The following is a 22,646-nucleotide window of genomic DNA, read 5'->3' on the forward strand; positions in this document are numbered from 1 at the left end:
CCAGACCAGGTAAGGATGGCAGATTTCCTTCCTTAAAGGACATTAGTGAACAAGATGGGTTTTTACAGCAATTTTATGTTCCAGATTTATTAATGAAATTCAAATTCCACCAGCTGACATAGTGGGATTTTGAACCTGTGCAGCCAGACCATTAACCTGGACCCCTGGAGTATTAAATTAGTGACATTACCACTATGCAACCATCCCCCCCTAGCTGTCCTCTAATGTACGTGCAGTATTAGTATATGAGCTGGTTACTGAGAGGCTCAGAATGAGTGATATCATTTTGATGCCATCAATCTCTTCTTCCTCTCTCACTCCTTGGTCCCTCACCAATGCCTGGCCAGGTCACAGTTCTTGAGTCTTTGAAAGGAGGAAAGCCCGTTGGTTGTGATGAGGGAAGTGGATGAAAGCCTTAGGCCATGTGCAGCTTGAAATCCAGAAGCCAGTTTGATATGAGTGGGCAGTGAGATGTGGGAAGCAGGGTTAGGTGTGAGCACAGAGTCATCTTCAATAGTTCCAGCCTTGCAACTGGTCCCGCTTCAGTGCAATGATAGCGAGCACCATCTCTTCCATCAGGACAGACAGCTGTGCCTGCCCCATGATGCCTGTCCCGTGTCGGTTATCTTCTGATGCCTCTGGTTGTGCAGCACCATGTCCTGCCAGAGAGGGAAGTGTGTCAGTGAGTGTGGTACAATCCGTTTGGGTGAAATGCCTGTCATGGTTAAATCGTTTGCAATGTTTTGGAAGCTGTGTGATGTGTGTGGGCAGCTTGCCACAGTGCTAAATGGGTGAGGTGAAGCTATGAATGTGACGCATAAGTTATGGTTCATAGAGATTGTTGGAAGATGAGTGAAAGGAGTGTGGTGAATTGAGCAATGAGTGAGGCTGTTGATTCATGTATAAGGATATGGCATTCAAAAATGCATCCATCAACCTGACCACTCAAATGAGTTGATTACACTTCTTCCTGAACTGCATCCAGGTGCTCTGGGTTACATTGCTTGCATCAACAGTGATTGCTTCCTTACCCCAGTACTTTGGTAGTCTGTCTGGGGAGCCTCTTGTGGATCGAGGGCCTCCCTCCTGCCAGCTCATTCACCCACCCTACCCCAGCCATTGCTCCTGCCAGAGAAAAGCTCCCCAGCAACCGCCACCCACCACCCCCCCCCTCCCCAATGTACACACACATTTTAAAGGGTGCAGTACTGCAGACTAACTTTAAGTGAATTAGTTATAGTTCTTTGGGCTAAAGGGATCGAGGAATATTGGGGACAAGGTGGGATCAGGGTATTGAACTTGGTGATCAGCCATGATCATAATGAATGGTGGAGCAGGCTCGAAGGGCCGAATGACCGTCTCCTGCTTCTATTTTCTATGTATGTTTCTATGTTGTGTTAGCCTTGGATGAACTTGGGCCCCCTGCTGAGACATGCAGCCAACTCAACAGCACATTCAGTATTGAGCTTCAGCAATGATGGTTAAAATTAGCAGGCAGTGCCAGGTATGTTTACCATCTCCAAAAGGAAGGGGGGGTTAATCGCGCATCACCATCCCAATGCCTGTTTTTGAAGGCTATCGAATTTTGCCCCAGTGTATTTGATTTTTGATTTGATTTATTATTGTCACATGTATTCGTATACAGTGAAAAGTACTGTTTCTTGCATGCTGTACAAACAATGCATACCGTACATAGGGAAGGAAATGAAATGAAAATCACTTTTGTCATAAGTAGGCTTCAATGAAGTTACTGTGAAAAGCCCCTAGTCGCCACACTCCGGCACCTGTTCGGGGCGGCTGGGAATTGAACCGTGTTGCTGGCCTGCCTGGGTCTGCTTTAAAAGCCAGCGATTTAGCCCAGTGTGCTAAACCAGCTTCTGGGAGAGACTGCAGAATATAATGTTACAGTTATAGCAAGGTGTAGAGAAAAGATCAACTTAATACGAGGTAGATCCATTCAAAAGTTTGATGGCAGTAGGGAAGAAGCTGTTCTTGAGTCCGCTGGTACGTGACCTCAAACTTTGGTATCTTTTTCCTGACGGAAGGAGGTGGAAGAGAGTATGTCCGGGGTGCATGGGGTAATTATGCTGGCTGCCTTTCCGAGGCAGCGGAATTATAGACAGAGTCAATGGATGGGAGGCTGGTTTGCGTGATGGATTGGGCTACATTCACAACCTTTTGTAATTTCCTATGGTCTTGGGCAGAGCAGGATCCATACCAGGCTGTGATACAACCAGAAAGAATGCTTTCTATGCTGCATCTGTAGAAGTTGGTGAGTGTCGTAGGCGACATGCCAAATTTCCTTAGCCTTCTGAGAAAGTAGAGTCGCTCTGAGACAGTAGAGTAGGCTTTCTTAACTATAGTGTCGGCATGTTGGTGATCTGGACACCAAAAACTTGAAGCTCTCGACCCTTTCTACTTCGTTCCCATTGATATAGACAGGGGCATGTTCTCCACTATGCTTCCTGAAGTTGATGACAATCTCCTTCATTTTGTTGACATTGAGGGAGAGATTATTGTCATTGCACCAGTTCACCAGATTCTCTCTCTCATTCATGCACTCTGTCTCGTCATTGTTTGAAATCCGACCCACTACTGTGGTGTCATCAGCAAATTTGAAAATCGAGTTGGAGGGGAATTTGGCCACACAGTCATAGGTGTATAAGGAGTATAGTAGGGGGCTGAAGAGACAGCCTTGTGGGGCACCGGCGTTGAGGATGATCGTGGAGGAGGTGTTGTTGCCTATCTTTACTGATTGTGGCCTGTGGGTTAGAAAGTTCAGGATCCAATCGCAGAGGGAGGAGCCGAGGCCAAGGCCACGGAGTTTGGAGGTGTGTTTCGTAGGAATGATGGTGTTGAAGGTGGATCTGTAGTCGATAAATAGGAGTTTGACATTGGTGTCTTTGTTATCTAGGTGTTCCAGGGTAGAGTGCAGGGCCATGGAGATGATGCCTGCCGTGGACCTGTTGCAGCGGTAGGCGAACTGTAGTGGATCAAGGCAATCCGGGAGGCTGGAGTTGATTCGTGCCATGACTAACCTTTCGAAGCACTTCATGATGATAGATGTCAGAGCCACTGGACGATAGTCATTAAGGCACGCTGCTTGGCATTTTTTTTGTACAGGGATGATGGGTACAGGGATATTTACACAGACATCAGGTCGAGTTTAGCATTGCCTCCACAAACTGTTGAAGCAGAGTTGATAAAATATTCAAAGGGCTGCATCCTGGAGTGCAAGACTTGACTGAAGTTGATAAGAGTGGGACTGGAGACCGAAATGAAGAATGGTTAGGAGGCATCAAGGCTTTGTTTTTGAAACTGCAGTCTGCAGAGGGAGGGGAGATTGAAGAATGATGGGAGACATGCTTATCAAACGGGCTTTCTTCACACAGCGTGAAGAAGTCAGCCTGTCTTCACATGTCAGGGCAAATCTCCGCAATCTTCGCTCTGATGAGGAATTCTGACTGCCTCCCACCAGAGCTCAGTCACATCTCTGGCACATCCAATCGGTGGTTGTCCAGGTGGCAGCTTTGAGATCGGTGTTTCAGAACCCGGGAATGAGCCGTTTGTAATCCCAAACATTCGGCTTGTTTAGTTTAGGGAGGGACTACCTCGGACGCAGCGTTCTCACTTCCCATTGAAAGGGACAGAGTTGATGATGGGTTTGTTGATGTGAGAGTTTGTTTCACCTTCTTCGTGCGATTGTGTCCCGGGAACGTCTGTCCCGCTCACTTTTTGTTTTGCCAACTGCAAATCTGAGCGGTGTTGTTGCCAGGTACAGGAGGGTGGAGCATTGTGCCCAGAGGGCGGAGCGCCCCCTGAACAGCCCGCTATAAGACCAGGCGCTCGCTCTGCTTCGCCGCTGGATCAATTTCAGTCCATTTCACTGCAAGACGCCCTGACCAGGATGTCTGCAGCCGATCGCACCGTCCTTGTGCTTGGGGGAGCCGGCACTGTTGGGTCGGGGATTGTCAAAGTCCTGCTGGAAAAAGGTAGGTGGCGAATATTGGTGGTACCTTCCCCTCCACTTGCGGGTGCTGAAGTAGCATCGAGAATCCTTCTGATGCCATTTATTTACCTTTGACCCGTGTTTAATGTAAACTTTGGTTTCCGCTCTCGTCTCCATTCTGCTGTGGTTTTTTTTAAAATCTCGGCACGTTTACTCCTGCAGCTTCATGTTATCTGGCAGCTTTGTTTATCTAATGAAAGAATCATGGATGTAAGGAACTGTGATCATGAACTGACTCAATTCGCTAACCTTTTCCACTGAGCAGTGGCATGTGAAAATGACGCCCCAAAAGGTAATTCATGAAATCACATGACCGAGAAGAAGGCCATTCGGCCCGTAGCATATTTGCCAGCCAGCTGAAAGAGGTCTCTAATCCACCCTAGGGTGGATGTGAAATATTCCATGGCATTATTCCGAAGAAGACTAGAGGAGTTATCCCCAGTGCCCTGGCCAATGTTTATCCCTCAATCAACATAACAAAAAATAGATTAGCTGGTCATTATCACATTGCTGTTTGTGGGAACTTGTTGTGGGCAAATAGGTTGTCCCATTTCAAACTTCTTGATGCGGAGATGCCGGCGTTGGACTGGGGTGAGCACAGTAAGAAGTCTTACAACACCAGGTTAAAGTCCAACAGGTTTGTTTCGATGTCACTAGCTTTCGGAGCACTGCTCCTTCCTCAGGTGAATCAGGTGAATTCACCTGAGGAAGGAGCAGTGCTCCGAAAGCTAGTGTTTGAAACAAACCTGTTGGACTTTAACCTGGTGTTGTAAGACTTCTTACTGTTCAAACTTCTTGTACTTCATTGGCTGTAACCTTCAAATGTCCAATAATCATCAAAAGTACAACATAAATAAAAGTCCTGACCCCGCTCCATAATCCTGCAAATGTTTGTTTTTCATGTGTATATATCCATTTAGCTCAGTTGGCTGGACAGTTGGTTTGTAAAGCAGAACAAGGCCAGCAGCCTTGGTTCAATTTCAGGTACCAGCCTCCCCGAACAGGCGCCGGAATGTGGCAACTAGGGGCTTTTCACAGTAACTTCATTTGAAGCCTACTTGTGACAATAAGCAATTTTCATTTCATTTTATTTCATTGTGATGAAGATCGAGGCCAGCAGCACGGGTTCAATTCCCGTACGCGCTGAGGTTAATGATGAAGGTCCTGCCTTCTCAACCTTGCCACCCGCTTGTGGTGTGGTGATCCTCGGGTGAAATCACAACCAGTCAGCTCTCCCCCTCAAAGGGGAATACAGCCTATGGTCATCTGGGACTATGGTGACTTTACTATATCCAATCCCTATTGGAAAGTTACTATTGAATCTGCTTTCAGCACCACTTTCAGGCAGTGCATTCCAGATCACAATGTCCTGTAAAAGAATCCCCCTCAAGGTCATTTCTCCAACTACCATACATCCATGTCCCCTGGTTACCCCATCTTGCCAATGGAGACTTTTACTCCAAGTTTACTCGATTACACTTCAGAAGTTTGGAAAATCATTATAAATCCTCTTTCGAATCTAAGGAGAACAGATCAAGTTTATTCACTCACTCACCCCTGTTATTATTGTAGTAAATTCCCTGTGCAGGTCTCCCCTCCTGCCCCCAAGGCTTTGATATCTATCCTAAATGACAGGCCACCCACGCCTGTGCCACACACGCTTGTGCAATACTGCAGGTCAAATCCGTGACTTAAAGACGTGCAAACAAGTAAATTCCAACATAAAAACAGAGAGGCAGGATTTATAGGACAGGCGGGTCTGCATCTGAGAAGGGGGGAGAAAAGTTGACACTCTCTCCTGTAAAATTTCCCTTTTAAGAATATATGAAGGACCTCACCTGGAAGTAAAAATGGAAAACTAACATGATTGGGACATAAATGGGTCTCCGACAAATTACTTACCTGCTCCACTCCACTGTGCCACCAGCATGTTTATTATTTAAAGGTTTTAAAAAGGTCTTCCATTCAGTTGTCTTCACGACAAAGCTAAGCTCCCGGCAGTTTCTAAAACTGATCATCCAGCTGCTCATGAATGTGACAAGTGTGTGTTTGGTTCTGTTTGCCTTTCAACCAGCCACGAGCGATCAATTACAGCACAAAAGGCAACGCACTGCTACAGACCTTCAAAGTTAGGCACCCAGAATGATTAGGGAATGGCCAAAGTGGATTTTTTTCTCTTTCTCTTGTTCATTACTTGCGGTTTTGCATTAAGTGTTAGGTCAAGGGAAAACAATTTAAGGGCACTGAATTAGAACAGTTTGCAAGACTTCAGTAATAACTGCCATGATAATAAGAATAATAACTTTTTATTGTCACAAGTATGAATTTACTGTGAAAAGCCCCTAATCGCCATATTCCGGAGCCTGTTCGGGTAAGCTGGTACAGGAATTGAACCCGTGCTGCTGGCCTTGTTCTGCATCGCAAACCAGCTGTCTAGTCCACTGAGCTAAACCAGCCCTTGATATCACAAGTCGCAGTGAATGTGGACTCCAACAGAGAAAATGCGTAAAACTATTCATCAAAACTTCAAATCGATTACATGTGGATCCTAAATGAGTGCATTAAGAGACAAATTACCTTTTCCTTATTTAACCCCTGGCCTTTTTAATTATAAGTTTAGTTGCCTGGGCTGCATTCTCTCCCACCTTGCTTTGCAGTAATGCCTGGGAGATGTCAGACAATACAGGAATGTTAGTGACCCTGTGTAAGTGGGGCTGGATTTTACTAACCCAATGAGAATGGGCTGGGAGGCAAGGGGAGTCCATAAAATTGCAAATGTTGAAGTGTTCGTCACCTTCCTGCCACCATGATATTAACCAACAGTGAGGCAGTTGCCCCCCCCCCCCCCCCCACCCCGCGCAGAGGCCAGTTCAGAGTCTCTTCCCTTTGTTGATGCCTTTTACCTACCTCGGGTGAGCCCTCCGAAGCCTGCCATGTAAACCCTGGCATCCTCTCTGTGAGTTCAATGGGGCATATTTTGGCATTCTTTAGGCCATTCAGGGGCCACTCCGTGGCAATGTCTGCCTCCAGGACAACAGCACCACCTACTCTCAGCAACCACGACTTCCCCCTCACCAGGGCTTGCCTGATTGTCTCTAGCACTCATCGTTGCAAAGGTGGCATCCTTCAAGCGCAGTCCCACCAGTGGCCACCACTCCTGGTGGCACTAATGAAACTGCTAAGCTCCCAGTCCTCTGATTGGCTGGCATCTCCTACAGTTGGGCGTATGTCCTTTAAAAGGACGGCAGCTACAATAGCAACCAGTTAACCGTTAGAGCTCCTTAAAATGCCCCTGGAGATTTCACAAATTCCTGAGGCAGTGTTTCCCCCAGTTTTATGGTCCATTGTGGGGCCCCCATTTTGACGATAAACGCCCAGTTATGATTTCCGGAACCTCATCCTTATTTTCAAAATGTTCTTTATCTATCCAGCTATTGTTAGCGGTAAAGCCCATTTTCTTAAGGTTAAGCTTCACTTAGCTTTCAGTAACATGCTTAATTTGTAGAAATTGAAATTACTCAATCTCTATTCTTAATTTACCTTGACATTTAGTTGAAAAAAAAACCACATTCTGTTCATCAGTTAGCATCAAATTAATGGAATTCCCCTTTTTGTTTCCTACAGTGCAATGTTATTGGCAAAAATCCAATGTATTCAGTTGCTATGTCATGGAATTCACTGTGGATCTATTTGGAACCCTTTGAAATGCTGTATATTCTGTATACAAATGCTGTATATTCTGTATACAAATGCTGTAAATGCTGTATACAAAAGTTGTATATTCTCAACAGCAGCAGATCATATGTGCATCTTCTAAATTTAACATTAATAGCACAGAACAAATCTCAACAATACTTTCACTTTTTAAAAAGAATTTGCCTTCTAGATACATTTTTTAATCTGTGTAAATCTTTGTAAAGTCGAAAGATGTGCAGGTGAGGACGATTGGCCATGCTAAAAGATTGCCCCTCAGTGTCAAAGATGTGCAGGTTAGGTGGGTTACAGGGATAGGGTGGGGTTGTGGATCTAGGTCGGGTGCTCTTTCAGAGGGTGGGTGCGGACTCGATGGGCCAAATGGCCCCCTTCTGCACTGTCGGAATTCTATGATTCCACTCTATGAAATGTGAAGTAAGACACTTTATGCATTCAGCATTATTAAAACAAAGTCTGACACTGAGCCATGCAAAGAGATATTAGGTCAAATAACCAAGAGCTTCTCAAAGAGGTAACTTTTAAGAAGTGTATTAAAGGGGTAAGCGAGGTAGAGGGGCGCAGGGAGTGAATTCCAAAACTTAGGTAAATGAAGGCACATCCACAAATGCTGGAGCAAATATAATTGGGAATACATAGGAGGACAAAATTAGAGAAGCACAGATAAGGAGGGTTATGGGTTTTGAGGAGATTACAGATGTAGGTAGCGTAAACACTGTGGAGGGATTTGAGTACAAGGGTGAGAATTTTAAAGTCAAGACGTTGCTTGACTGGGAGGCAGTGTAGGCCAGTGAGCACAGGGGTGATGGGTGAATGACACATGATGTGAATAAGAGGGCAGCACGGTGGCGCAGTGGGTTAGCCCTGCTGCCTCAAGGCACCAAGGTCCCAAGTTCAATCCTGGCTCTGGGTTACTGTCCGTGTGGAGTTTGCACATTCTCCCCGTGTTTGCGTGGGTTTCGCCCCCACAACCCAAAGATGTGCAGGCTAGGTGGATTGGCCACGTTAAATTGCCCCCTAATTGGAAAAAATTAATTGGGTACTCTAAATTTATTTATTTTTAAAAAATGATGTAAGGGCATGGGTTGCAGAATTCTGGGTGAACTGCGTAATACGGAAAGTAGAATGTGGGAGACCAGCCAGGAGTGCATTGGAATAGTTGAGTCCAGAGGTAAGAAAGGCAGAGATGAGGTCTTCTGCATGAAATGAGTTGAAACAGAAGTGAAGTTGAGCAATGTTACACTGGCCAAAATAGTGATGGTTCGAATATGAGGTTGGAAACTTATTTTTGGATCAAATGTGACACCAAGGTTCAGTCTCACTTTCTGCACTTGCTACCCTTTTGACCTCTCTGGTTGAAATTCAAAAACTGCTAAAGTTGTCAGTTTGTGTCAATTCTAAATGATCTCAACTAGCAGTCTCAATGGTACACTTGTCTTGATGTTTGTGCTTGCGATTATACTGCTATATAGTTTTGTACAGAATTCTCTTGTCTAAATAAATGCCAATAGATTCCACATAGAATCTTCGGGTTATCTGTTGGTATTCTGATCTTCAATTCTTCTTTGTGGATAAAATATTCCATCTGGCTTTTCAACTTTTTGAAGGAAGATCTTGAAGCTGATATATATCTCATCTTTTACCATAAGATGATTTAGCTTCACCACAAACACTGCAGCGGTTCAAGAAGGAAAGCCCCTCACCAACATTGGAAAGGAAAATGGGGAATGGACAAGAACCTCACTCGCAACGTGACCCATCATAGACGATACCGGATAATCCTGCCCCATGTGTTAACAAATCCAAGTGGTCACTGCCTCTGCCAGGGTGTCTAACATTAATCCCTCTCCAAAGCCACTTTGGAGCTAGACTTACTTACTTTTCTATACAAAAGTAGTATAACTGCAGTGAATTATGGTAGGATGAGTGGTTTCAATGTACATAACCACACCCCCACCTTTAAATCGCTCAAAACATTATTTAAAATGTTCTTAACTGTTATGAAAAAAACATAATGTTTATTCTTCTCTTCTGGTTGTTGGATAGCTGCCTGTTAGAAAAGGGCAGCTTAGAGGGCATCAGTGCAGGGTCTGTCAGGAAGTGATTTGTTCTAACAATAATGTGGATTAGATTCCTTCTCGGTTACAGAATGTGGTCTGAGAGATGTTGTTAATACTCAGTGGGAATTTTTGCAATATTGCTGACACCTCCTCTTCAGCATCCAGGACTGAGAATGATGCTACTTTGCTAAATCCATGAGAACTACATCAATGACATTAGCTGAGAGGCAGTTTCCCAGCTTGAGACACAACATATGCTGCTGGCAAGGAGATTAGATGTATGATGTCTCTTGACAACACTCTGAATCAAAAATCAATTTGTTTCAATTTTCGTTTTGGGGAATTAAAATATAAGTGTGCCTTTCACTCCCTCAAGCTACATGCTTTGGCTATAGGGACATGTATGTTCTATGCCTGCCTTTTCGTGGGATACATGGACCTTTCTTCCTTCCAACTCATTGGGGCCCCCTCTTTACCTCCTTTTCTGGTACATTGATTACTGTATTAGTGTCGTTTCCTGCTCTAGTTCTAAACTGGAAAATTTATCAAATTTGCTTCTAACTTCCTCTTTCCTTGCACATGGCCCAACCGTTACTCTTCCCCTCCCTTCCTTGACTTCTCTATCTGAATTTCCAGCGCTAGACTGTAGACCAATATCTACCATGAACCCACTGAATTTCACAACTATTTGTTTTCACCCTGCTTCCTGTAAGGACTCAATAGGTCCTAGTTTCTCCATCACATTGATACTAACAATGCCACCTACCAGTGTTTCTAATATAACTTCCGTTTTCCTTAACCGAGGACTCCCTGCATTTTCATTGACTGTGTCTGTCCAATTGCCTAGATCTGCCCGCACTCTTTCCCCCCCTCCCACCTTTCACCCTCCTCCCTCCCACTTTCCATTCTGTCAGCTTCAACGTTCAATGGGTCTATTTGGGCCACATCCAGCATGATGCCCCCCACCTTCCCCATCCCTTTTCACATTCCAAAGAGATGATTCCTTGGTTCACTATCCAATCACCGCCAAGATACTGTCCTGGTCCATGGCACTGTTCAATGCAAGTGCAGGAGATGCAACACCTGCCTTCTTACAGCCTCCCTTCCCTCGGACTAGGACCCTAAATCCTGCTCCCAGGTGAAACAATGATTTATTTGCATTTTCTTCAGTTTAGCACATTTACTGCTTAAAATGTGATTTCCTCTGCACTGGGGAATGGAAATGCAGATTAGGTGATCACTTTGGGAATACCTTTGTTTTGTCCACAAGTGTGACCCTGAGGTTTCAGTCATTTTAATTCCCCGCCTCACTACCTGTCCGACCTCTCTGTCCTCAAAGTCCTACAATGTTGGAATGAAGCCCAAGACAAGTTTGAGAGACAGCCTCCCGTCTTTCATTTAGAAACTTTACAGTCTTCCAAACTCCAACATTGAATTCAGCAGTTTTAATCCTAGGTACTGCTCTTATTTGTACCAGTGGCCATTGGTAATGATGCTGCTATTCTGACTTACATCTCCTCCTCACTCACCCCTACCATTTTGTTTCTTTATTTGTCCCATAGCCATTTCTTTTTGCTTCGCACCATCACCGCTTTTGTCATTGAATCACTCCTGTCTTTTGTCCTTAATTTTTGTTCTTTTCTCTATTTGCCCTTTGCTTGTCTCTGTATTTGTTTAAACATTTTTACAACTTGAACTTACTCTGGTCCTGATGAAAGATCACTAAACTGAAATATAAACCTTGGGCACGATCAGCTGGTCACGTTGTGCCCAAACGGTGGTGCAACACGGCTGGTAGATGCCAGGAGATCCCTCTTCCGGGATCTACCGAGCTCCCCATGCATCGCAGGAAGATCTCTCATGATCTGAATCCCGCCCATTGTGCTAGCCTCACAGCTAGCCTCACTCTAAAATGCAGCTTGCCTGATCTACCGAGGCCCTAGGATCTAATCCCTTCGCAATAGAGACCTGTTCAGAGCTGGTCCCCACAAAAATGTCACTTTGGGGGGGTCTACCAGGGGACCTGAGGCCCCAGGTGGTTGCCCTGGGGTTGCACCCTGGCAGTGCTGGTTGTACCTGTGCACCTTGGCACTGACATCCTTGCAGTGCCACCTGGATGCCAGCCTGGAACTGCCAAGGTGCCCAAATGGTATTGCCAGCTGGCAGGGGTCCTTCCCATGTGAGGGGTGCTGGGGGGGCCAAGGACCCCCTCAGAGGTGAGTTTGGGCTCTGGAGGGGTTTGAGAGATTGGACGCAATTTAATAGTGTCCTGATCTTTTCCTCCACTGAGGAGTATTGGTCAGTGGAGCTCCTCAGTGCAGGAAATGGGACTAAGTGTGACTTCAGTGGGGCGTTCTCTGCTGAGGCCCCGGATTGCACCAAAATCCAGGTCGATAGCACGGTATTTCTTGTGTGGTGTTAGTCGGCTAAACGCACTCATCACTGCCCTTGGTTGCATTTTGGTTAGATTATGACCTTTGTTTCTCTCTCCATAAATCCTGCTGAGTATTCCCAGCATTTTCTGGTTTGATACTAAGGCCTGAATTTTCACACGGACGGAGATGTTCTTTGGCTTTCAGAAAATGGCACCAGAGGCCTAAATCTAGAAATCCCGGCTCCCGCCATTTTTGGAGGGGGATGGATAGGGAAAGGAGCTGTTTGAACTTTGGATACCTGTGGTTCATGGAGCTGATCTGATATTAACAAGGAGGGAGTGCGAAATACGCCTTGTGCACATTAAACCTGACACGAGAGGGTGTAAACTTACCAAATTCTCTGGAGAGGTAGGATACCCCTTTTGAATATGGTCCCAGAACACCTTGAGAAGAGGTTTCCTTTGGGAGAGGTCAAGTGCCTGATGGCATTGTTGAAAGTAGACATGAATGTGTGTAAAAAACTGAATAAATTCATCGGAGCTGCCAAAGGGAACTGTCCAGCTCTCAAGGCCTAAACGTCCCCTGCCTGAAGCAGATACCTTTCTTGACATGTAATTTCAGTAGCTCAGGAACCATTATGTATTACCTTAATCTGTACTCATCATCCCTCAAAGTCATCCCTAACCAGACAATTGTCCAACTCTTTCTTCAGCTGAAAATCAATAGCTGAAGCGAAATTAATTTTGAGTCTATTCCACATATTCAGAAAGTGAAGATGGGGAGAATAACACTTTCCATCCTTGCTTGATGCCTGTTCATTTATCCTGCTGTCCCCTGGTTCTGACTTCTCAATGATTCCACAGTTCGCAGGATGGGAGCAGTTTTTTGTGTCAATTTATGGCAGCGTCATCTTAACAGAATCTTTCTTAAATCTGAGAGCTGAAATAACCGTGTCCCCTAGCAGTTACATCCATGCCCAGATTATGTAGAATTACATAGATAATGGGCTGGATTCTCCCAAAATGAGACTTTGTCCCCACGCTGGCGTAAAAACGGTGGGGTTTTACTCCCGAAATTCCTACCTAAAAGTTGAATGAATTCTCAGCCCTGCAGGGGGGTGGCAGGGACCCGGAGGGATTCTCACAGCTTTAGCTGCGGATAAGGGCCCCCGCACTTCCGGTTCGGAGTCCGTGCCAAGCTCCATGGCGGACTCGGACTGCGGAACCAGACAGGAAAAAGAGATCCCTCGATTGGTCGCGGGCCCGACCCCGAAACCGCGCAGGTTTAATCCCCGGCCGCCTATAAGCCCCCCCACCCCCCCGGTCTCCGATTCCCCCCCCCCCCCCGCCCCCGACCTCCGCAGCCCGGCAATAGGTGGTTAGTTCCACTCTGTTGGGAACTCGGCCAGTTGGGAGCAGAGGAATGCTGGGCGGGCCTGTGGCAATGGCCCCGCAGCGACGTGGCGTACTACGCAGTCATGCCGATTTCCGGGTCCCGGAGAATCGACGAACCGGCGCCAGGCCCGGTTACGGCGTGAAATTGGATTCTCTGCCCCTGCACTGGCCATGAGAAACCATCCCAATGCATATGTTATTTGGCCCAACAATTCTGTACTGATGTTTATATTCCAGCACGACGGTCCTCCCAGCTTTCTTCACCTACCAGTATAATCTTCAATTCCTTTCTCCCTCATATGTTAATCCAGCCTCCACTCAAATATATCTCTGGCCCCAAACTTCTCTTTCTGAGTAGGTCATACCCTGGAGGTGCTTCAGCAGATGCGCTGAGGAACCTCCGAGAAGTGCAAGGTTTGCACGGGAATTACATGGGAAGTTTAAAATTCTGCTGGACAACTCCATGTGCTGGATTCTCCCAAAATGGGACTATGTCCCCTCGACGGCGTAAAAACGCTGGCGTTTCACTCCCCGCACTTCCGGTTTCTAGTCCGCGCATGCGCACGCCGGCGGCCTCCAGCGGCCGCGTCGAGGGCCATGGAGGACTCGGACCGCGGAGGCAGCTGTAGGCCCGCCTGATCGGCCGCGCGCCCGAAGATCCGGCCGGCCCGATCTGTCCCCTGACTGCCCATAACGTCCCCCGCCGGTGCCCGATGCCCCTGCCCCCCCACTCGGGCGGCCATGGACTGAGTCCACAGCCGCTACGCAAGGTTCCCGAACGGCGATAGGTGGTTGGAACCGCGCCGTCGGGAACTCGGCTGGCCGGGAGCGAGAATTGCTGGGCGGGCCTCTGGCAATAGCCCCCCCCCCCGCCGCACTGAGTACTCCACGACACGTCGATTCTCGGGTCCCGAAGAATCGGCGAACTGGCGCCGGGCCCGATTTCGGCGTGAAAGTTGATTCTCCGCCCCCACGGTAAACATTTTGGAACGGCTCTGCAGAGAATCCAGCCCCCTGTACCTGGAACTCTCCCATATTCTGACTTAAATTGGACACTTCAGGCGGTTATGACTCTCCTAGCAGAATAGTTACCCAGGAGAAATTAGAAGGATTAAAACCACTTCTAACCCCTGGTTAACAAGACCGCACCCCTCCCCCCCACTCCCGTCTCCTCATCTCCGTCTCCTACCCCCACACTCTCTGTAGCACCGTCAATATGACGCGAGGCAGGTTGAGGTAATGTCAATTGAAGGCTTTATTAAGCAGAACTTTATCCCCAGCAGCGTGGTTACAGAATGCAGCTGCTGAGGGAAATGGAGGGAAAACTGGGTTCTTATACCGGCATTTCTGGGTGGAGTCCAGTAGGTGGCAGATCCTATCAGGACCTGGCATCCCTCCACCAATAGCCTGTCGACACTTGGTGTACCGTATTACCCCTAATACATACCACCACACTCTCTAATCTGCTTGCTATCCCCTGACGATACCCGCCACCCAGAACCACCAATCCTAGCTACCTATTGTGCATGTTTACCTTCTGTCCGGTCAGTGGCTAGGACCTTTAAACTTACTGCTTTGCGGCAGCCTTTTAAAAGCGGCATGGCTTCACTTTCCCTGGCACTACTGCCCTGTACTGGAAGACCTCAGGAACCAGCTGCCCTTCCCATATCGCACCAGGCCTGGTTCGGAAGTCTGGGAGAGAAATGTGATGCTCCTAAGAAGGGAGGGGGAGAGGAACGGAATGGCTAATCCGACCATAATCGTCACTCTACAGAAGATTCAGCCCCATACAATTAACCTCAACCACTCTCTGTGATATCAAATTCTATAGGGTTATCAGTCTGTGTTCCTTCTCAATTCTTTTGCACGTTCTCCCTGTGTCTGTGTGTGTTTCCTCCGGGTGCCCCGGTTTCCTCCCACAGTCCAAAGATGTGCAGGTTAGGTGGACTGGCCATGATAAATTGCCCCTTTATGTCCAAAAGGTATTGTGTTTCTATACTGCTGAAATATAACCTCCTTACTTTTCACATACACCACAGTGAAAAGGACGACATTTTCATTGCAATGAGCTGCAAAGCAATAAATATTTACTTCATTGGCAAATCTAAATACTTTAACAAATATTCCAGTGGTATCTTCAATAATTAAATAATTACATTTAGTTTGTAAGGTAAATTGTGCACCATGAAGTAAAATCTTTGCACATGATTTATTTTATTTATGTATCATTTGACTTTCATCAGTTGAGAATCAATTCTCATTTACAATAACGACCTGGTCAAGAGGCTAACGCCACAGCAACAGAAATTACACAATTCAATTCAATTTCTTCGCAAGATAAGTTTCCAATATTAGCCTTGCCATTGGGAAGATACAGTAAGTAGAGGGTCCCCGACAGTAAGAGGGGAAATAAGGGTGGCACGGTTGTATAATGGTTAGCACTGCTGCCGCACAGCACCAGGGACCTGGGTTCAATTCTAGCCTTGGGTAACAGTCTGTGTGGAGTTTGCAGTTCGCCGTGTCTACTTGGGTTTCCTCCGGGTGCTCTGGTTTCCTCCCACAGTCCAAAGAGGTGCGGGTTAGGTGGATTGGCTATGCTAAATTGCCCCTTAGTGCCCAGGGATGTGCAGGTTAAGGGGGTGGGGTGGATAGGGGAGTGGACATGGGTAGAGTGCTCTTTCCGAGGCTGGGTGCAAATTCAATGGGCTGAATGGCCTCCTTCTGCACTGTAGGGATTCTATGATTGATAACTACATAACCCAGAGTCACTCCTGCATTTGCAACAGCTTTCCTGGAGTAAAAGCATGGCAACACGCTCTTTCTGTTTATGACAGGCTATGACATCTAAAAAAAATGTGAAGTTTAAATTATATGACCCAAATTTTCATATACTCAGGGCATCCAAAGGCAGATTACTTTTCATGTAATCACTGTTCTTTTATAGGCAGCTGCAGCAATAACCTGCAAAAAGCCCCACAAATGGCAAATTTAAGGCCTGTTGATCTGCTGTTGGTGTTAATCGTTGTGGGATGAATGTTGACAAGGATGCTGGAAGTAGCATCTTCTACATCTAACTGAATGAGCAAGCCAGGTCTGGACTTAATGACTCAATCTAAAAGCCATAATTTCTAACCAAGCAGCATTCCCTTGTTATTACAATGAAGTATCAGGCTAGATTGCCAACAGAAGTCCTGGGGTGGAGTTTAAAATCCATGTCTTCTGATTACAGGCAACAAAGCATTGACTGAGACAGATAGAAATGTAGCCAGATAGGGTTTTCAGAACAATTATCGAGCTGAAACTGAAAGTTTGCCAGTTATAATAGGGGATACCAGATTTGAACATTGTGCAAGTCCAACAGACGGGAGTTCCCAATGGTTCCGTGAGTAACTGATATAATTAGTGTGGTACTGAATCATTTTACTCCGTGATATCCCAAGTCTGATCTCAAATCTGAGTTAATTGATCTCAATTAGCCTGAGCATCCCTGGATGACAGAGAGAGAGAGAGAGAAGAAATTGATTTGTGTTCCTGCTCCTGTTGCAATCCACTGACACCTACTATACAAAAACTGGGACACAAATTCTTCGTATCTGTTAATCTGTATGGTTGCCCAGATCTAGGTCGGGCTCAGTTCTGCTGGATCCCTGCAGATTTTGGGGGCCCACAGTTCTTGAACAGCAATTGATAACAGAGCAATTGATGGTCAACAGTGAAGTGGCAAATGCCAAATCTCTCACAGTTTGAAAACAAAAGTCAGGGATCTTCAGATGGAGCAATTCTTGTGAACGTGACAGGGTGCCATTCTGAGATTCCTTGCCCTTGGTGAGGAAGGCCCCCAGGGAGTATTGAGAATGGGGTGGAACCACCAACTTTATGCTAATTTCCCTGTCCCTGGGATTCGGGATAGTGTCTGTGATAAGTCTGACTGGTGATTACGAGGCCTGTCCAATCATATATTGCTTCACAGCTCCAGGGTCCCAGGTTCGATTCCGGCTTGGGTCACTGTCTGCGGAGTCTGCACATCCTTCCCGTGTGTGCGTGGGTTTCCTCCGGGTGCTCCGCTTTCCTCCCACAGTCCAAAGATGTGCAGGTTAGGTGCATTGGCCATGATAAATTGCCCTTAGTGTTCAAAATTGCCCTTAGTGTTGGGTGGGGTTACTGGGTTATGGGGATAGGGTGGAGGTGTTGACCTTGGGTAGGGTGCTCTTTCCAAGAGCCGGTGCAGACTCGATGGGCGGAATGGCCTCCTTCTGCACTGTAAATGCTATGATAAATCTATGATATATCTGCCACTGCAGCAGTCCAGCAAGAATGTTAAGGTTACTGAGTCAGTGTGGGGTGCGACTTTGCTCTCTTTCCCAAACACAGCCATTTGCGTGATGTACTCTGTGCATGTAATCACCTGCAGGCCTGGCAAGGATGGGCAGAAAAATGGATAGCAAACATGCCCAATTTTGATAATTTCACTGAAGTATTGCAAAAGGGTATGGTGGGTTAATGAATCATCAAACTTCTGAATCTGAGTATTAAATACAAGAATTTTGTAATTTTTATTTTTTTAAAAAGGAAACAAAAACAACAGAAAGACCACACTTCATTGTGGTGCAAGAAAGGTTTATCATTTCAGCACCTTAAAATAATTCTTCTTCAACGCTGAAAAGAGTTGTCTGTCTTTTAAAAAAATATTTTTATTGAAGTTTACATTTTTATACTGTCCAGTCGATGAATGATATGGTCATTATTTATAATTTGCACGCTGTTCCTTTTCACCACCGCCCCTCCTCTTTTCTACCGTCTCCAGATTCTATCTTAGGCCCTTTCCTTCGCCGTAGGCAGTTTGTTTCTCATTTGCCTTGCTCTTATAGCTTTGTGGGGGGGCCTCTAGCCCCCATGTCAGTCTCTCCTTGGGTTCCCTCCTGGCGTTTCTTCGAGTCTTGGGGGAGGAAATCGGAGTACCCGGAGGAAATGCACGCAGACATGAGGAGAACGTGCAGACTCCGCACAGACAGTGACCCAAGGCGGGAATCGAACCCGGGTCCCTGGTGTTGTGAAGCTACTGTGATGCCGTGCCACTGTGATATGAGCAGTCTAAATATAATTTGCTATATGATTAGAAGGTGGGCCCATGAACAGAACCAAACCTAGTTTGTTACTGTGAAGCTTGGGATAGAAGCTGCCTCGCAAGGAGTGGCCTCTGCAGCCATTAGCAAAGGTGAGCCAAATGGAGAATTTGGCTTGCTTGAATGAATTTGTTTGCTGCATGTCCGTCATCTTTCATAGATGGAGGTTGCCATTGACCATTCCAACATGATCTTAAAAGGACTCTTCTGTTAACAAGATTAAATGAGATTATGCCACTGACTCATCAAGGCTGATTTCTAAATTATTTCAACTGAAATCATGACCATCATACAAGTATCATTTTTTTCAAATGATGATATCGTGCTACAATGTTTGCACTGTTACCTTGATATGAACCTGTACCATGAAATATATATACCGGAATTCTCCAACTATTGGGATTCTCTTTTCCCACTGGCGGCACGCCCCTGCCCATGAGTGTCCTGGCGGCATGAGGTGGCTTCAATGGGAAAACCCACCGACAAGGGGCGGGAAGGGAGAATCCCACCGCCAGCGAACGGCGCGCCGCCAAGGACCACACGGCTAGGGGAACCGGAGAATCCCACCCATGATGTGGAATGTTAATGCACATAATGAGATGATATGGTAAATTTAGGGACGTATATATGATGTGCAGGAGTGTTTGCACCTTTGTTAACAGTGAAGTGTTTCATTGGTTTATGGAAGAGGAATCTATATTTCCAGTGCCCACGGCAAGGGAACCATGCAAAACAGCATTGCCTTCTTGCCAGCGGCCAATGACCAGTTGCCTCAGCCACCAGAAAACCCTCCGCAGGGGATGGGGGCAGGGGCAGTGATTCTTGTTCCCAGAAGTCTCACATAACATGATTACAGATTCAGACTAATGTTGCTTCGTGATTCATATGGACAGCAGTCTAAAATGACTTAAGCTCTGGGTTTTAATGCCGTCCTTCTGTTTAAGGCTGAGCTCGGGTGCTAGTCAATTATCGACCATTTCATCAGTCAGTCTGAGGCTGTTATCAACTAGATCAATCAAGGACTGGAATGTTTCTCAATGGACTCTGATTACAGGTCATTGTGCACAGTGTTGTACTTTCATTCTTCAAAACAACATTGATTTGTTAGAGGGTTCAGAACAGAATGGCAACGTTGATTTCACATGACAAATTCTAAAGGCTGTGGCATAATGGGTATGAGCACACAATTTATCTGTTTGAGACTCCTTTATTTTAGCGGAGGCTTTAATGTGCTTCAAATAATTGGCTTACACCTTGGTTAAGGAGACGAAAAAAGGAATTTAAGGCAGACATATTCAGGATTCACATTATGAACCCACAGTGTTATTTCAGGTCACTGTCCTTCACCCAGGTGACCATTTATCACGAGGGAGCTGGTGGGAAATGATAATGTCATTGGATTAGTAAACCAGAGATTCAGCCTAATGCACTGAGGACTTGGTTTCAAATCCTGTCACAGCAGCTGGTGCAATTAATAAACCAGAAAATTTATCATAGAAAACTAGTCTCTGTAATGGTGACCATGAAACCATTGCTGATTGAAGTAAATCTCACCCTCACCTGGTTTGGCTTATATATGAATCCAGATCTACAGTGGTTGACTCTTAACTACCTTCTGAAATGGCCCAGCAAGCCACTCCGATCAAGGGCAATTGAGGATGGGCAACAAATGATACCTGAATCCCATGAAAAAATAATAGAATATCTACAGTGCAGAAGGAGGCCATTCGACCCATTGAGTCTGCACCAACCCTCTGAAAGAGCTCCCTATCTAGGCACAGGCCCCCACCCTATTCCCGTAACACAGTAACCTCACCTAAGTGTTTGGACACCAGAGGCGGGATTCTCTGACCCCCCCGCCGCGTCGGAGAATCGCCGTTGGGGGGTGGGTGGGTGGGGGGGGGGGAGCGGCATGAATCCCGCTCCGCCAGTCCGACGCCGGCTGCCGAATTCTCCGCCGCCAGTTTGCGGGCAGGGGCGGGGTTCACCCTGCGCCGGTCGGAGGCGGTTGGCAGCGGCCCCCCCCCAGCAATTCTCCGGCCCCGATGGGCCGAGCGGCCGCCCATTTTCGGCCAGTCCCACCGGCGTGACATGGGCATGGTCCATCACGGCGGGACCTGGCTGGTAGTCCTCGGGAGGATCCGGCCCATGGTGGCCTAGCCCGCAATCAGGGCCCACCGATCTGCAGGCAGGCCTGTGCCGTGGGGGCACTCCTTCCCTCCGCGCTGGCCTCTGTAGGGCTCCGCCATGGCCGGCACAGAGAAGAAACCCCCTGCACATGCGCAAGAACACACCGGCGGTTCTGTGCATGCGTGGAACCACGGCGGCCCTTTGGTGGCAGTTGGTGCGGTGCTAACCCCTCCGGCGCCGACCTAGCCCCCAGAAGTGCGAAGGATTCCGCAACATTCGGGTGGACCGACGCTGGAGTTATTCGCTCTGCTCTTGGCGCCGGCGTCGGGCCACAACGCCGATTGCGGGAGAATCCCGCCCCATGGGTCAATTTAGCCTGGTGTGCACCTAATCTGCACATCTTTGGAGTGTGGGAGGAAACCAGAGCACCCAGTGGAAACCCAAGCAGTCACAGGGAGAACTCCACAGTCACCCAAAGCCGGAATTGAACCGGGGTCTCTGGTGCTGTCATGCAGCAGTGCTAACCACTGTGCAATCGTGCCAAGTAAATAATTAAAAATGTGCCAAGTGCAATGAGAGCCAAAGCTCTTGGAACAGATGCTAAACTAAATTCCAGTCTGCTCTTTCAGGCAGATAGAAAGATTCCTATGGCACTATTTGAAGATCAGTGAGTTCTTCTGGTAGTCTAACCAATGCCACAAAAGGTAGATTACAAGTCATTCATCTTGTTTAGATGCATTGGATATACAGGACGGAAACAGGTCATTCGACCTGCCAATCCATGCTCATAGTTATGCTCCACTCGAGTGTCTTCCCATCTTTGCTCACCTAAAACTATCATTGTAAACTTTTATTCCCATCTGTCTCAAATACTTGTCTGGTTTTCCCTAACGTGCATCCAAACTTTTCGCTTCAACCACTCCCTATGATAGCGAATTCCACATTTCACCACTCTTTGGGTAAAGAAATATCTTCAAGGATCCAATCAAAATTTCAGTTGATAGCCTCCACTGGAGGAAACAGCCTCTCAATAGCCACTCTATTATTTTAAGGACTTCTATTCATTTACCCTTGTGACAATAAGCGATTTTCATTTTTTCATTTTTCATTTCAGCCTGTTTTCTCAAGTCAAGAGATCCGACCTGTTTATTTTTCCTTACCCATGCATTTCTGGTATCATATCATTACTTGTAAATCTTTTAGGCACCTTCTCCAGTGCCTTTTGTATCTTGCTTCTAATGAGGTAACCAGAACTGTGTGATTTATCCAGGTCAATAAAGGTTCAGCATAACCTCCCGACTTTTCGCTTCTATCATTTTAGAAATAAAGAGTAGGATTTTACGGTCATTCCTGCTGGCGGGATCTTCTGGTCCCGCTGACAGCGGATCGCCATGGGGATGTGAACAAGAGCATTTTTTTAATGCTCTTCATTGCCTGTAGCACGTGATCGGTCTATTTCATAGAATCATTGAATCCCTACAGTGCAGAACGAGGTCATTCGGCCCATTGCATCTACACCAACCCCCTGAAAGAACACTCTATGTAGGCCAATTCACTCTCCTTATCCCTGCAACCTAACCTACACAACTTTGGATACTAGGGGGAAATTTAGCATGGCCAATCCACCTAACCTGGACTGTGGGAGGAAACCGGAGCACCCGGAGGAAACCCACGCTGACGCAGGGAGAAATGTGCAAACTCCACACAGTCACCCAAGGCCAGAATTGAACTCAGATCCCTGTTGCTGTGAGGCAGCAGTGCTAACCACTGTGCCACCACGCTGCCCTTTAGACTCTGAGATCCCTTTGTTTGTTTACCTCACAGAGAGTTGCACCTTCCAAGGA

General features: G+C 46.7%; 1 protein-coding gene across 1 annotated transcript in view; it reads left to right on the forward strand.

Moving 5' to 3' along the window:
- Nucleotides 1–3,563: 3,563 nt before the first annotated feature.
- The window catches only part of LOC140430457 (uncharacterized), a 37,087-nt gene continuing 18,004 nt past the window's right edge, over nucleotides 3,564–22,646 (forward strand). The window contains exon 1 of the mRNA XM_072517937.1: nucleotides 3,564–3,992. Within this exon, the coding sequence (XP_072374038.1) occupies nucleotides 3,908–3,992 (85 nt within the window). The 5' untranslated portion in view covers nucleotides 3,564–3,907. The remainder of the gene's footprint in view (nucleotides 3,993–22,646) is intronic.

Source organism: Scyliorhinus torazame, chromosome 10 (assembly GCF_047496885.1).
Source record: "Scyliorhinus torazame isolate Kashiwa2021f chromosome 10, sScyTor2.1, whole genome shotgun sequence".
Lineage (NCBI taxonomy): Eukaryota > Metazoa > Chordata > Chondrichthyes > Carcharhiniformes > Scyliorhinidae > Scyliorhinus > Scyliorhinus torazame.